This window comes from Neopsephotus bourkii, unplaced genomic scaffold, assembly GCF_033783945.1.
Source record: "Neopsephotus bourkii isolate Nb327-2 ecotype Australia unplaced genomic scaffold, CSIRO-AGI_Nbou_v1 NB_107, whole genome shotgun sequence".
Taxonomy (NCBI): domain Eukaryota; kingdom Metazoa; phylum Chordata; class Aves; order Psittaciformes; family Psittacidae; genus Neopsephotus; species Neopsephotus bourkii.
The window spans coordinates 11,946,880-11,962,559 of NW_026900624.1; the positions used below are offsets into that span (position 1 = coordinate 11,946,880).

Below are 15,680 nucleotides of genomic sequence, written 5' to 3' on the forward strand. Positions count from 1 at the left end.
AGCCTTCTTTTTCTAAAAATAAATCACTTTGCATCACAAAAGATGTTACTGCTCAAGAGCAGGCCACAAGTTCGTGTTTTCGGACATGGGTTTCGGAACAAAAACTCAGAAGAAAGCAATGAGAAAAGGCAATGGGAAAAACTGGTTAAGAAGAAATACAGGACTGAAATAGCAGTGAGTGCTCAGGACAGAGTAAGAGTAGAAGGCACTGGCAAGAGTTGTGTGTGGAGCCCAGGGCAGGGCTAGCAGAAGACCTCAGGGCAGGAGTGAGAGATACTGCAAATGCACAGTGTCAGCAAGGAGCACATACAGAGCCAAACATCCAAAATGTGTTTCTAGTTCAACCATAGCAGAACTAATGTAGATTACAGTTATGAAGCCAGAGGCGGCAAACTACAAAACACCTGCCTGTAAGTGTGCTTCATTCTAGCTTGAGTTTCCATGAGTAAAAAGAGGCGATAATGTTATTCATTTCAATGGCTCAAGAAAATAAAATAGCCTGGTCTAAAAAAAAAGTAATATGAATTTATCAAGACTACAGTCCCCTGTCAAAATGCATGGGAACATCAAGACTGGCTTGCAAAATTGAGTATAAGCCAGCTAAAGCGAGGAAAGGGGAACTTCTGAACAATTTAAACATGCCTGGTGGATCAAATTTCTGTTGAAAACTACTTTGAAAAGTACCTGATATCTTGCATTTAGGATTTTTCTGTAATCTCTCAGATTCACCATTTCACAGTATCATTTTCATTCTGTATAGCCTGGTTCATATAAAAAGCATTTTTAGAATATTAGCGATGTGGTGACAAAGGTTAATAACAGAAAGAAAAGTCATATAAGCCTCACAACAAAAGAGATGGTGGGGAAAGTGCAAAGTGGCTTAAGATGTAAGAGTTCAAGAATCACTGGGCACTAGAGAACTGTTCCAGATGGTAGGCTAGTTTTAACCTAAAAAGCGATGTGCTTGTGTAAAGTCCAGTGGGACCTGAGCAGACAGAGATGAGCACACAGATGAGGTCTGAAGTATTTTTGCAAGTTCAAGGAAAAGAAAACCAGACTCTGAAGGTCTGATGCACAGTCAAGAAAATTGCTGATTGGGAGGGAGATAAAAGCAAAGAAATACATTGTCACTAAGGAGGTGAAGGGTAAGAGATACTTAATGACTGATCACAGAGGACATGAGTAATCAGATAAAAGCTGTTCCAAAGCTAATCACAACATACAGCATATGAAAAAAATACTTCCAAAATGTCAAAGTAATGCACCAATTTGATACAAATCCAGTGTGTTCAAAGTGAGTTCTTCTAGAAATAGTTAAGGCAACTTTCTGGTACAGCAAAAAATAAAAAGAAAGAAAATCACAAATGAGCTTCGATCAGATATTCTTCAGTGATATTTCTACTTTCCTATTTAAGTAAGACACCTGCAAGTTCAGTGATTGTAGCACTTAAGTCTATTACTGAAAAAACTCACTGTTGCAGGAGTACCGAATCTCCCATTAACTCATGCTCTTAAAGGTTATTTCAGTAAGTGGGTCAAGATAAACAAAGAAGCTGCTAGTAAGACTCCTAATTTGAACAATGATCTCTCTGCACCAGAGGCAGACATCTGAACTAGACCGTTAATGTCCTTTTTTCCAAAATAAACCCAGGATGACATTTTAATTTATATATGAAGCTTACTGCATACTGCTGGATCATGACCATGACTGATTTTGTTCAGATACCCAAGCTCTGCAACCATCAGGAAAGCAGTGATCTTTGATTTCAAACTAAGCAAACCATTTCGTATTGAGCTATATTCATGCATACCCTGTGTTTCAATTAGCCTGCAATTTCCTCAACAATATTATTCACTCAAGGATGCTCAGCTGCCAGATGACTTAACTTTTCCTCCCTCCCATATACATGACAATACTTTGCTCAAAGTAGCCATTATGCTTTTAACTTGCTTGCTGAGGCATTGTTACAAATCCTCATACCTTTTGGCTGATGGAGGAAAATCAATTTCGATCCCTCACAAGCAAGTGCAAGTCTCTAACTTCAAACACCAATGTGAACAACTGCAGCTGAAACTGAATTCAGACTAATTCACCATTACAGTCATCTCACATTTATGCTGATATCTTTAGAGTTTCGAATATACTTGCTTATGGGTTTAGTTTGGTTTTGTGGGGTTTTTTGTGGGGGTTTTTTGGTTTTGTTTTGTTTTTTTTAACTGGAGGAATGTGACAGAACTTTCTCCAAATGCAAAAGCAATTTGTCAAATGAAGTTTACAAAAAACAAATGAGATTTATGATGACAATGAGAATGCACTTAAAATTTAAATTAACCTGCAGCTTAATGCAACACAATGTATTACAACAGAATGCAAAAATCCTGCCACTGCAGGATCTTAATGCTACAGTAATTGTGCTCTTCCTTGAAGGGGAACAATTCTGCCCTTTCTTAGATAATCTAATTCAAAATACATTTTAGAACAGCAAGTTTGAGGAATTAGTAGCCAAACTACAGTAATCAGGTAGTAATAAACACAGAGAAAGTATGTACATTTTCCTAATAGACACAAGTTTAACAGTGAAAATATTCAAAGCAGGTATGAGAGAAATGGAGTGGAGGGGGGGAGTTACAGTACTGCTTCAAAGATGCACTGTACACATAATGCAGCAGTACAGGACACACTAACAAATGAAGGGAACTGAAAAGGCAGTACTCACCCAAAATATTAAATTGAAAAGGAACATCATGTATTTCAAACAACACAGGCAGCCTCTTGCCATGTTGCACTTCTTAAATTCTAAAAGGAAAACAAAGGATAGATCCAGGTAAAAGACCACGTATTTGCTGCCTTTGGGTGCACTGTATTTGTCACTTTTTACGCCAGTCCCAATGCCGGTCCCAGTTCCGAGCCCAGTGTGGCTCTGTGTACGTGATCCAGTTGTACCATAGAAAGCTCCAGCAGTAAAACCTCGACCAAACTGCCTCCCTGAGGTAGAAGGTTTAGCAAAATCTGAGTCTTTGCTATCCAAAGATGGACTCCGGTGAATTGAAGAATCCTCACTACTTGACTTCTCCATGATCTCTCTTTTCACAGTTGTCAGATTTAATGTATAGCATCTCTCAGCACTAAATGCAGTGCCTTGCAAATGCCATAGTATGATAAGAGCTCTCTGTGTTTTGCTTCTTTTTCTTCATACATAAATCAGATAATCACTGCAGAATTTATTCACTGCATCGTTGCTGGCTTTATTTTTTATAGCGATGTAGTCTGCACTCTGTCTATCTGTAGCATGGATTTATACATTAATATCCCATGCAAGAGCATACTCATGATTTATCTTGATGAATCAGTTATGCAGAACTTTGATTTTTATTCAAAAGAGCCATGAGCTCTTTCCACTCTTAATCTACAGCCCTCTAATCTATAGGCAGCAGATGGTCCTTGCATCCATTTCCAAAAAGCTTCTGCAGTACACCTGGGAGACTCCTCCAGCCAGAGCACTTTCCTTGCTCTCAGCTTCCCTCTCTGTGTCTGACTCTCTCTATCACATGCTGTCTTTTTTCCTTCCACCCATCTGCAGTATCTCATTCAGTAACCAGCTATCAGACAGCGCTCTGTGTTTCAGTGCTGTTGCCGTGAAATCATCAGCAACTGCAACCACTGGGCATTTCCCACAGAAATCCCTGACCTAAGTATCGAGTAATAAATCCACCCTCCTGCTTGCCCCTCCCCTTTGCTTTCCATTGGGCCAGTTAGCAGCAGCCTTCTCCTGCAGGGCACGCCTCCATGACATAATATCTTTAATAGGATTAGAATTACTCTTGACTATACAAGTGCACAACAGAAAATCTCTTTAAATGTCAAGAACTGTTTAGCTGTTTATGAGCAAGGACTGTGAGGTACTGATACTCCTTTAATCCAATAAAATACTGGAAAAGTGTGGATTAGATAGGCAGGTGCTAACCTCTCCCTGGCTCATTAAATTAACAGTGACTTACTTTTTTTTTCTGGTTTAAACAAATGCTATGGGACAAGGAACGGCAATAGATTAGCACCCAGGATACACTGAAAAAGGCACATGTCTCAGTTATACATGCGCCTAATGTGACACCACCAACTCTGATATAATTAACCACAGCCAGAAAAGCAGAGCTGCTGTCTCTTATGGGGTCATGGATCAATTCTTAAAACTCTTGAAATGTAAGGATATCTGAACCTGCAGCTATTCACATTCTATGTAACTAGTATGTCAGAGGTCATTCCCAAGTATGGCAATAAGCCATCCTACATCACAGGTAGTCTGTGCATTAGAAACACTAACTCAAACATGACATTTCTTTTCCAGATAGTAGCACAACATGCTTGTTAGGACTCTGAAACGGAGAAGGCACAACTGTCCATATGTACCTGTGCATATGTGTGCAAGTGCCTAGAGGGAAGGAAAAGAAATAACTTCAAGTCATGTTTGCTGCTTCCAAATTCATCATTTTGTCATAAGCATAAAAGTTGCTCACTGATGGTGCAAAGGGATACAGCAGATTTAAAATGCAGGTTATTCTTTTTTTTTTTTTGTAGATTAAAAAACCATACTAAGAGACCCCTATGAAAGAAATATGGCTATCAGGAAAAGCAAAAGTTACGCACAATTTTCAACTGACCCTTTCACATGCACATTATAATGCATTGTTAATTATTTTATCAGGTGTCTTCGAGAAAAGATAATACAAGATTTATTTAATCTTAGGTATCTATGTCCAAAAGCCCCTTAAAATTCTGTAATTTTTATGTAACACTAGAATCAACACCTTAAAACAGTGCTGTACCTTTCTTGACAGGAAAAGATCCCTCCATCATAAAGTCCTTCCTGCCATGAAATACCCAATGTTTGTACATGTTGTATCTTTCTCTCTTCTCTTCTCCTCTATAATAATATATTAACAATAGGCAGACCCAAGTCTGAATCAACAGTGTTTGTTCATTTCGCTTTTCAAAAGTAATTTCAGAACCGCCTGCATCAAATGTGTCCTTCAGAAAGGCAACTGCAAGACGACCGCTCAGCAATGTGTATGATAGCAGTCGTAAAGGCCACACACAGAATACACAAGTAAAAATAAAAGAGAAATTAGATGTGAACAAAGTACATACAAACCTCTGGTGCACAAACTTCAATGTAAACAGTCATCAAGAACCAACTTTCTCGTAAAGAAACTTGGAAGAGACTTGTAGGCCACAGCCCGGTACCTGCCTCAGACACTGGAGCATGCAGGGTATTCAAACACAAGGCAAATGCCCACATACAGTTTTAGAAGCTTGAAAAAATTCTTCTGTTTGCAATTCACTTACTGGCAGAGTAAAGTTGTGCCACGGCAACAGTACACTGTAGTTCGATACTTTCAGTGGTTTTTACTTAATCACACAAAATTGAGCTCTCTAACAAATAATTATAAGAATGTTAAAGCGTTTGAAAGCATTTTTTCCTGTTGCACCGATGTGTTTGCCATAAAGTTTACTCTGATGTAGAATAGCTACAGCAAACTAAAAAAAAGACAAAAAAAGGAAAAAAGCTGTGCGCTTGTGAAAACTACTGCAATACAAATATCTGCCTTAATTTCCTTTACGAAGTTTCATGACGATAATAATTAACCTGCCCTTCTCAAGGATAAAAACTGGAAATAGAATCATAGAATAGTTAGGGATGGAAAGGGCCTTCAGATCATCTGGTTCCAACCCCCCGCCATGGGCAGGGACACCTCACACTAAACCATGCCACCCAAGGCTCTGTCCAACACTGCCAGAGATGGAGCATTCACAACTTCCTTGGGCAGCCCATTCCAGTGCCTCACACCCTCACAATAAAGAACTCCTTCCTTATATCTAACCTAAACTTCCCCTGTTTAAGTTTAAACCCATTTCCCCTCGTATATACTATTTTGTAATAAACAAAAAGTCTCCACAAATTCAGTCAGAGTTTGTAAATAGTGTAAACATTTCTATCAGTGGTTAAAAAAAAAAGAAAAAAAAAAAAGGAAAAAAGGCAACACAATTGTCCCCTGTCCTTCCAAGCCTTATTTTTCAAGTGTTCATTATCAGACCTTATTGAGGTTTTTTCCAGCTTTCTATTTTTGCCTTCACATACTACAAAAGATTAGTTTTCTTTGCCACTGCCTGTAATGTATCTTCCTTAATAGTTCTCCATGACTAGTCTACATCATAGTTTATACTTCAGAACAAACAACCAGACACACAAGCTGGAGCCTGAAGCCAACAGCCAGCCTTAAAATATGAGTCTGAGCATGAAGCAGCAGGGCAAACACGATTCCAAATCAGCATCCCCTCTCACTGTGTACAGAGGAAACATATGACCCTCTTACAGTTATGTTATTGACACCAGGGAGACTTTACAAGCTTTGGTAACCTTCCGCCACTTGAATTTGTGGCCACGGAGCAATTTTTACAGATTAGATGTCATTTCCTCCCGCTGGAACTCTAACTCGGTATTTATAAGTCTCAGTTAATAAATCACACAGGACTGCTTATTTGTTCAAAATAATAAGCAGTGAAAAAGCTGTATCCAGTTCATCCAGCTGTATTTTGACTAGCCATTGCACTTAACCCTGCCTCTCATCCAAGACTTCAGTGATACGTGATGCTACAAGGCCATTCAAGAGCACCTTACAGGGATCCCACTTGACAGTGTAACCTCAGCACAAGAACAAAAGCATTCTGCTTCACTACAGATCTCACCCGTTAAGTAATTAGGGTATGAAAAACATTCAAAAGCTCACTCTGTACTTCATTAATCTTTGATTACTGAATCACAGAAGTTTGCATCTGAAAGATGTATCCACATCAAGAAAATCATTTCAGTCCTGCACACAAATGCCTGGGACAAGGTAATGAACATCAGTCCATTGCATCTGAAAGGCTCAGCCAAGTATTAAGGGCAAGAATTTAGGCCACTTTCAGATACTAGGCATGAAAATGGATGTCACAATGGGTGTAGCAGAAAAATGGAAAGGAAGGGTATTAGTAATAAGGCCCAAACATATAGGCTGGTTCTCCTACCAAAACTGATTTTCCTCGGTTCCCTTCTGGGAACAGTACACCATTGCCCTCAAAATACAGAGCCAATAACTTAATTTTTTATTGGAAGTTACAAAATAGTCAATATTTTTCTTAGCCCTTAGTTTTATCACAGCAGAACTTCAGTGCCAATTATGCCCAGCTAGAGTGCTTCTGAACCCCTCTCTCTGCTTGTTTCCCTGTTCAGTTGGTTTTGCACAACTGGCTTGTGGAACCATGCTGCAAAACAGAGCAAACCCTGACCAAGTCTATACACGTATTTATAACCATGTATTTATATGGACATAATACAGATATAAAATGTATTTCAGTAGTATATAAAAATTATACTTATTTTCCCCTTGTAAATGTTCCAAATCATTTTACAAGACATTCCCTTTAAATGATCTCACTGAGCCAGTGAGAGGGAGAAGGACTATAGCATGCAAGAACAGGAAGAAACACTGAAGGCTTAGCAAAAATATCTTGGGCTTTTTTATGTTCCGCCATGATTCCTGAACATGAAATATGAAACTCTAAGAGTTTTTTAAAAAAGGAAAAAAAAATCCAATCACTACAATATATGAGCCATTTTACAACTTATATATTTTACCGTGAGATTTCTATTACATAGGATAGTGCTACTGTTACCATTTTAAATAGGGGGAACTTGAGGACCAAGACATTTGCTGAGGATGAATATGAAATTGCTGGCAGAGAAGCAAACCAAATCTGTGCCTCACGCAGCCTCAGCTATATACTAGGTGAGGCCATTCTCAAATTAATTGCTTTCAGAAATCATGAGTTTTAGTAACCCTGCCACATGAGTTCAGGACAATACTGAGCCCTGCAGAGAGCCAAACAAATGCATACACTATCAAGTGTTCAAGGGACATGGTTCTTAAACTCATTCTTTTCTTTTGAATGATATTAACCAATTATACAAACCTTCCTCAGGGTACACTAATCAGACAAAGAGCCCAGACTGCTAAGTATAAACTTAGTGACTATATCTTTCCAGTCACTGCTCCAAACCCTGGAAGGCCATGAGAAGGAGATATGGAACAAGAGTCGCAAAGAATAGCTTGCAACTCTGGCATACAGTTGTATACAGATAAAAACTCAGATTTAAAAAAAACACCCCACACAACTGATTTTGGAATAGCTTAAAGGGGAAAGAATGTTCAAAAAAATCAAACTGAAATTAGTATCACGTAAGAGATGAAACCATGGAGTTCTCAGACTTTCATGCTCCTGGTTCTGCAAAAAAAGCCTACACTCGAGCAAGTCAAAATACCTGGAGCTCCCAGTGCTCCAGGATTTGTAACCAAAAATCTGGGTGCTCTTCAGGTTCTAACCCACATGCTGGTGCCTTCCTAACTCTCAGCTTGCATCCTGTAAATCCAAAGCATCCCACCCATCATGGGATTGGAGAGAAACAAGATAAGTTTCATGGACAACTTTGTGTGTTAGATGAATTTTTCAGAACCAAATATCCCAAGCTATATTTTACCTCTGACACACTCACTTTCCAACAGGAAAAGTCTTCCATTAGAAACCAACAGAGCTACTGTAACTTCAGTTTTGGAGTCCCCAATCACTGATCATAGCTTCCTGTGTTATTTAGAGTGTATATGAATACCTTGCTTGTTATAAATACTAGAATTGCAATTGTTCAGAGAAGAGAAAAATGAGTAGTTTCCCTACTAGTGTGAATAACAGCTACTTCTAATACCTTGAGAAAATCACCATTTGCTTGAGCACTTGATGGACATAGATGATGGAGGGGTAGAATGGATTCATTAAGAAACAGACTTAATGCTGATGCCTGAGATCTGATTAGTACTCTCTTCTACTGTTTTGTGACAGAAGACAGAGACTGGCTCATGCTCTTCTCTCTTTACCATGCAGTAGGCCTAAGAGCATCCACTGGGCACCATCTGACACTCAGTTCCACCTGCAGAAGAAAGCCATCTCCAGACACCATGTAAAAGGACCTTGGTCAGGTAAATGTGCATATAACGTAAGTTGGAAGTAAAATAGAGATACTCAGATAGGTCTTAGGGCCTGAACTCCATATTCTGGGGCTCCACCTAGCATTGCCATGACTGAAGAAATAGAGGCCTGGCAGAGAGACAGGAGTGGGACAGCACTCCAGGATGCAGGAAACATGTGATGGATCACGCCTGAGATCTATGGGGAAAGGCTCTGTTCTTACAGACATGGGAATTGAGTGTCTAGCCACTAATATCCACCTTAACCAGTCCTGAATTCTCACAGAAAAGTTACCTTTCTTGAAACGGTTACTGTAAAAGGAATGAATTAATCTGTTTCCTCTGACACAATGGCACTAGTCTAACAGGTCACCGTAACCTCTGATGAGTAATGCTCCTTGCCTTCCAAGGCAAAGAGGTTAAAAAAAAGAGGTAAAATCTCTTTTAATAGCCTCAGTTCTTACTAGTTTACACTTACATGGACCAATAAGAACAGTTTGGTCCTCACTGAATGGATTATCAAGAAAAAAAATCCTGTTTTATACGAGACTTCCCAATGCCACAGTCGTTTAGCTCCTGGGACTTCTATTAAAAATCATTTGCAGTGCCTGTGTGGCTAAGACTTCTCATTTAGGATTACACACTACAGATAAGAATGAAATTCTGTCTCAGAATTGTACAAAGGAATTAGTTATAAACTTAACCCACTGTAATCAGATGCTGATGATTATATGATATGCTAATGCACAAGAGACATGGAAGATGAGGGTCAAAGTGCAGTGACGGGCCCTGAAGCTAAGAAATTGTGATTATATCACACCTTCATACCACTTGTATACCACAGCAACATCATATCCTGATAGCCCCATGGGATGAAATACACAAATTAGACATCCAAAAGCACACTTTAAGAATTAAAAACTTAAAAAAGGGAGCAGGGGTGAGGAAATGCAAAGGGCTCTTATTTATCACCTATATTTTGCAGAGGTAAGGTACGTGATCTGAGTGTTTCTCTTCCACTTGTACTTTAAATGACAATTCAGATTTTCATGTCTTCCATACTGACTACAAATTAAAGAAAGCTAGCAAACAGCAGAAGGCTTTTGCCTATCACACAAGATGGCATCCCTTTTTCTTAGATGGTGTAGAAAGACTTCATTAATGAAGGAGCTCTTCTAACCATATCCAGTGTGTACCAGTCAGTCCCTTGAACAAAATCAGATGGATATTCTCTGACCTCTGCTCTAAAGAGGCTGTTTCTCATCAGCAGTCTGCTGTTCTGAATTAACTGACAGCTGGTGTCTATGTATTAGCAGAACTATTAAACTTTAAAAATAAAAAAACAAACAAAGAAACCCCGAACAAACCCCATAAAACTAAAAAAAAACCCACCTCAAAATGCAAATAATTTTTTTAAAAAGCCTTTAAAATGGCCCCATGAGAAGAAAGAACCAAGAGAATGATGTGAGCATCCATTTTTAAAAGGCAGCATACATCTCTGAAACATGCTCAGTTATGTCACGAAAAGAACACTTCTAGGCACATTCCTTTCACAATTGAGTGAATTCCTTCATTGCTAAAATATTCATTTTTTGGCATTTGAGCATAAACAGGTGTGACTCCATGAATGAGGACATTTAAAACCACTATGTCAGAGCTGGCAGAAACCCAGAAGCCTACAATGGACAGCAAACTTACACCATTCTTTTTGGCTCCCTTCTTCATTAACTCACCACCAGCCCAGCCTACAATTGAAGACATCACTGAAAAAGACAGACTGATTGTGTTACTGGAGAGCCAACACCTCAGAGAAGTGAGAGTTATCAAATAGCTCTTTACCAGGAGCATTTCCGAGCAAAACTTACTTAATCCCAGATTCCACCTCTGGGTGAAAAATAAACAGCTTCCATAAAGGAGATTCAAACTGCCAAATGGATCAAGTACCTGCCCAGAGTCAGTAGCATTACAGCTGCTCAATGTTAGCAGAGTAGGTTGAGTTCAAGCCACAGCACAAGGTTTTCTTCCCCTGGGCCCCCAGCGTGACCCAGGGCAGAAATGCCTGGAAGCAAGGGTGGGATCTAGCCTCTACAGCCATTCAGTCCCCAGCCTACTCCTGACCCTCCCTAAGGTCTACCAACTGTGGCAAGAAGCTACACTAACAATTTCCCACACATACCTCCTTTTGTCTTTCGAGGGAGACATTCCAGATTTCATGAGAAACAGTTTTTTAATTATTCAAGAGAACTCAAACCTACCTGAAGTGCCATTAATGGCACTTCTCAAGTTCTGATCATACCACTGCCTAACAGCCACATTTTATCCTGCTGATTTGGGCTGGACTCTTTCTACAGCTTCTAACAGACTTCCACATCTACCCAAAGAAAAGACTACTGTCTTGAAGCTCTTTGGATTTCTAAAAACAATCCTATCAGAGCATCTACTCTTGCAATAAAGCTTATCTATCCTCACTTCTTGCATGTTGTGTAGTAACAATGTGGGACATGATTAACATTTAAAATAGGATTTGCCTGTAACATAACAGTCATGCAATTAATGCTTTTTGCTTTGCCAACAACAACATAATCAGATATAAATCCCAAGAGGAGGCAGATATGTTAGCCACCTTGCTCATCTCACAGGAATGAGGCTAAATGGTTCTCATCTATTCTTCATGAGATACAAGAACATGTATAAAAGTGAAACCAAGGTAAATCTCTTACTATAATCCAGCATGTTTATGTAATGGTGCTGCTATTCATGAGCTCTGTGTTCGGTGTCAGCTGCTATTACAAGGGTGTGAGAAATTTAAAATTACAAAGGAAGAAAGGAAAGGAAAAAGAATCAGAGTACATTTTGACGTGACCCTGTCTCTCAAGCCACAAAAACCCATGCAGCAGTTCAAATACCTCATTTACAGTGGAAGCTACTTAACTTTCTACAGTATATTAATAAGTTTTTGTAAAGGCAAAAGCATAACAGCAAAACACAGCTTTATGACCTTATCTGCATTAAGGAGGACTCATTTACACTTGGTAAGAATCTTGCGTGCTTGCAGCAATACCAGGCATTCAGAGCCTAATATGGGGTGTAAAGAATGGATGCAAGCATGTTTGACTCTTTACCAAAAGCCAAGCCCACATTCACTTGAGTTTTGAAAAAGTTTATTCATACCATCAGTGTCTCTTGGAGATGAGAAAACCAAGATACTCTTGATCAGCAGCCAGAAACTAAGAACCTGGCAAAAATTCTTCATAGTGGTGTCCGACAAGAGAGACAAAAAAGTGGGTTTTGGAGGGGAAAACTACTTGTGTCGTTCAATCTGCTCTGATCTCCTTAAGCGTGTAATAAGTATGCGGTCGTTACAGTATGTAGTATCAATTGGCCTTTAGAAGCAGCACTTTGTTAATTCATCACAGGCAGGTATTTTCCATTTACAAATTAATTGGGATGCTGGCATTTTGTTTCAGAAGCAACCAACATGATGCTTCGTGCTACCCTCTGCAGATTGGTTCAGAAGAATCTATCAAATACGTGGCCATAAATACTTAGTAAATGGTGTATAAAAGGATGGGGTTTTAAACAAAGACTTTCAAAATGCAATACCAAGTAAGGGTAGACAGTGCTAGCTTTGGTCCAAATATGTCTTGTAGGATTCAAATTTGATGCCCGTAGCAATGATATGCATACGAACTTCCTCTGTTCTCTCCTAAATCTCCTAAAACCTGGACTAATTTCAAACCTAACTTAATTTTACTGAAACGGCTTTCCAGACTTCTTCCTTCCAGAAGAACAAGTTAATAGTAAATCTGCAGTAATACAACCTATGTGGTAAAGTTGTATTTGCTTCTGTTGCTGTTTCAACCCTCTAATCTCAGATCTATACAGGTTTGGGCTTTCTGGATTTTATCCAGCCTATAGGTTCTCCTTCTGTGAGCATATTTTTCCAATATGCTCATTTCTCCTGTCACACTAGCCCCCCTTCCACCAAGCATCTAGCCAGAAGAAACATAAAGTTCTCTCAGGCCACGCAGACACTTTTCAGAAGAGTTTTACAAACTCATCATCCTGTTCCATATCTGAAAACCAACTTTTCTCCCCCACCTCCTTCCGTGCCATTGATCTTATTACAGGACACTTCTGTATAGTACTTCTGAACACTAACAGTGTTTCTATTCCAATAGCATGGAAAGTGTTATATTAAATGGCTATAGTAATGGGGTTACTACCTTCTACTGCAAGCTGAAGCAAGATAATTTGGCAGATACAATAATGAAAAGACTCCGTATGTTTGTCTCTTTTGAAGAAATGCTATACTCAGATACACAGCTTTAAAGATTATTACCAGCAAGTCCTGATGGATAAACTACACTCTAAAATCCCATGTTTTTTCCATTCCAAGGATTGCTAAATTAAGTTGCCTCAGTTCCCTGTGTTTTCTTCTTTTAAATCAACTTGAATGCCTTCTGCCCTTTACACTGAAAACAAAGGTTCAGAAATTTCAACTACTGTGAGCAATTTGGCCTGAGACTGAAAATAAAGATGAAAGCTCTCCTCACTCCCTAACAGCTGTACCACTGAAACTCTGCAGGTTTGAAGGAAACAAAAATCAATGAACAATTCAACAGACTCAGAAGTTACAGATCTCTAAACATACAAAGCAAATAGAGCTGATGAACTGGAAGGTGCAGTTTCTACAGAGTATTTTTCCAAACAGAATGATGCTTTGCCCCTGCCCTGTAATTTGATGCAAGGTTTACGTATCATGCTGCAAAAAAAGAGTAAGAAACTGTCTTGATCATTTCAAAGATTATTCCAGTTTAGCGCCTCCCAAAGACTGCCTTTCGCTATTCTGTAGCACTTTTAGGTTCATTTATATAGGTGTCTCAGTTTTCTCCCTACCTAATAGATCTGCTGTGTTTATACAGTCTCTCTCATACATCGATGATCTCTAAGTCTGAAAGACTACATCATTACCAAGCTGTAGGTGGGAAGGGTTGAGTAATGAACTCTTTCCTATGAATTGTTCCCTAACAAATTGTTCTCAGGCACCAGAGCCTTCAAAATGTCTATCACAGAACTATCCTCATACATTTTAAACATCCTTCATATTTAAGGTCCAGTTATTTTTATTTTAATATAGAGAAAAAATACTGAAGAGCAAAAGAACCCAGAACAGATCTCTAAACAGTGTCCTGCATTCTCAAGTAGTTAAAAAAAACACAGACTACTTAAGGCCTGACATGGTACACTACTAGTTTACTGCTGCAAAGTTCTGTCAGCCAGATTCCCTCTCAGATGTCATAGGCTGGTCACCAGTAGTTCTTATGCATAATCTGTAAACCACATTTTTAAAGCAACCAGGGACCTTTCAAAATGAAAAGTCAAAACACATTATTGATGCACATTTCTCAATACTAGGAAATCCTAAACCATTGACTTCTATTATAGAAGAGAAATGATACATGCTTAGGGACAGAATTCCAAATGAAGACACCCTCAAGAGATGGCACGTGCTATTTTGAAACAAAACTTTCAGTTCATAAAATATCAGTATCAGGGATTTAGGAAGACGCTATGGTCAGGATAGATGTCATGCCTAACAGCTAAAAGACTCATTTTCCAGAAAACTAAGCAATGCCTTCCAATAACTAAAAGGCAGTTACAGATGATGGTGGTACTTTGTTCACAAGGATGTGTGTTGACAGGAAAAGCAATAGCAATAAGTTCCTCAAGGGAAAATTTGTTCTGAATATAAGTGAAAAAAAAAAAAAAAGCCTTTGGTAGGAGAAGAATTAAACACTGGAATAGATTGCTTAGAGAGATGGCAGAATCTCCTTCACTACAGCTTTCCTACAGTACTGTTTCCTTTTTATAGCCCCAGTGAGGAAGAGAGTCCGTGAAACTTGGCACAAAACCAATCATTAGAGAACAGCGGAGGGAGAATAAAGGGTAGGAGAAGAAGAAGGAACAAAAATCCTTTTGCTCACTCAAACCATAGTTGAAGGCATCTCAGATGCTACTGTAATAAGAGTGAATAAAACATTTTGGACAGGAGTGTGACTTTAGCAGCTCTTGTTCCCTTAAGTGCTAAAAGAGCATATGAACAATGTTTATTGGTCTGATTAATAAAACTTTTCATTAAAATACCGAGTAAATGACTACTTTCAATGGAAAATGGCAATTTACCAAGCAAAACGGTGCTACATCTGGCCACATCCCCAAACGACTGCTTTATTGTTAGAGCCCTTAACTGTTACAGTCTTGTCATTGGGCTGAGCCCACCCAGATGTTTCATTCTGGAACAGACATACATGGCATGTTATTTTCCTTGGGATTTTAAAGGATTATTATTCACATTGTCTCTAACTTCCTTGTCACAAGCTCTTCAAATGGCAAGCATAAGCATATGAAAACACCTGCTCTGCAGTGTTTTGTTGTATCTTTTACTGTGTTACAGTATAAAGAAGACAAAATATGAAGAAAACAAACAAACATGGGTTTGTTCCTTGGGTGCTAATAATGCTGTTTGGAGGGCACTCCTGAAAGAACTGAAATCTTTTTAACCTTCAAACTTCCAGTATTCACATGACTATAAAACACGATTAATTTTGACTATCATGTAT

At 38.9% G+C, this 15,680-nt stretch overlaps 1 protein-coding gene across 3 annotated transcripts in view; it reads right to left on the reverse strand.

Annotated features, from left to right (window-relative positions):
- Positions 1-15,680, reverse strand: part of TSPAN9 (tetraspanin 9) — a 153,564-nt gene that overhangs the window by 93,086 nt on the left and 44,798 nt on the right. For 2 of the 3 annotated variants that reach the window (XM_061360749.1, XM_061360740.1), the window contains exon 2: positions 2,718-2,797. In XM_061360749.1, the coding sequence (XP_061216733.1) occupies positions 2,718-2,780 (63 nt within the window). In that variant the 5' untranslated portion in view covers positions 2,781-2,797. Of the gene's footprint in view, positions 1-2,717; positions 3,682-15,680 lie in introns of those variants that run through there. The other variant, XM_061360734.1, reaches the window with a different exon arrangement.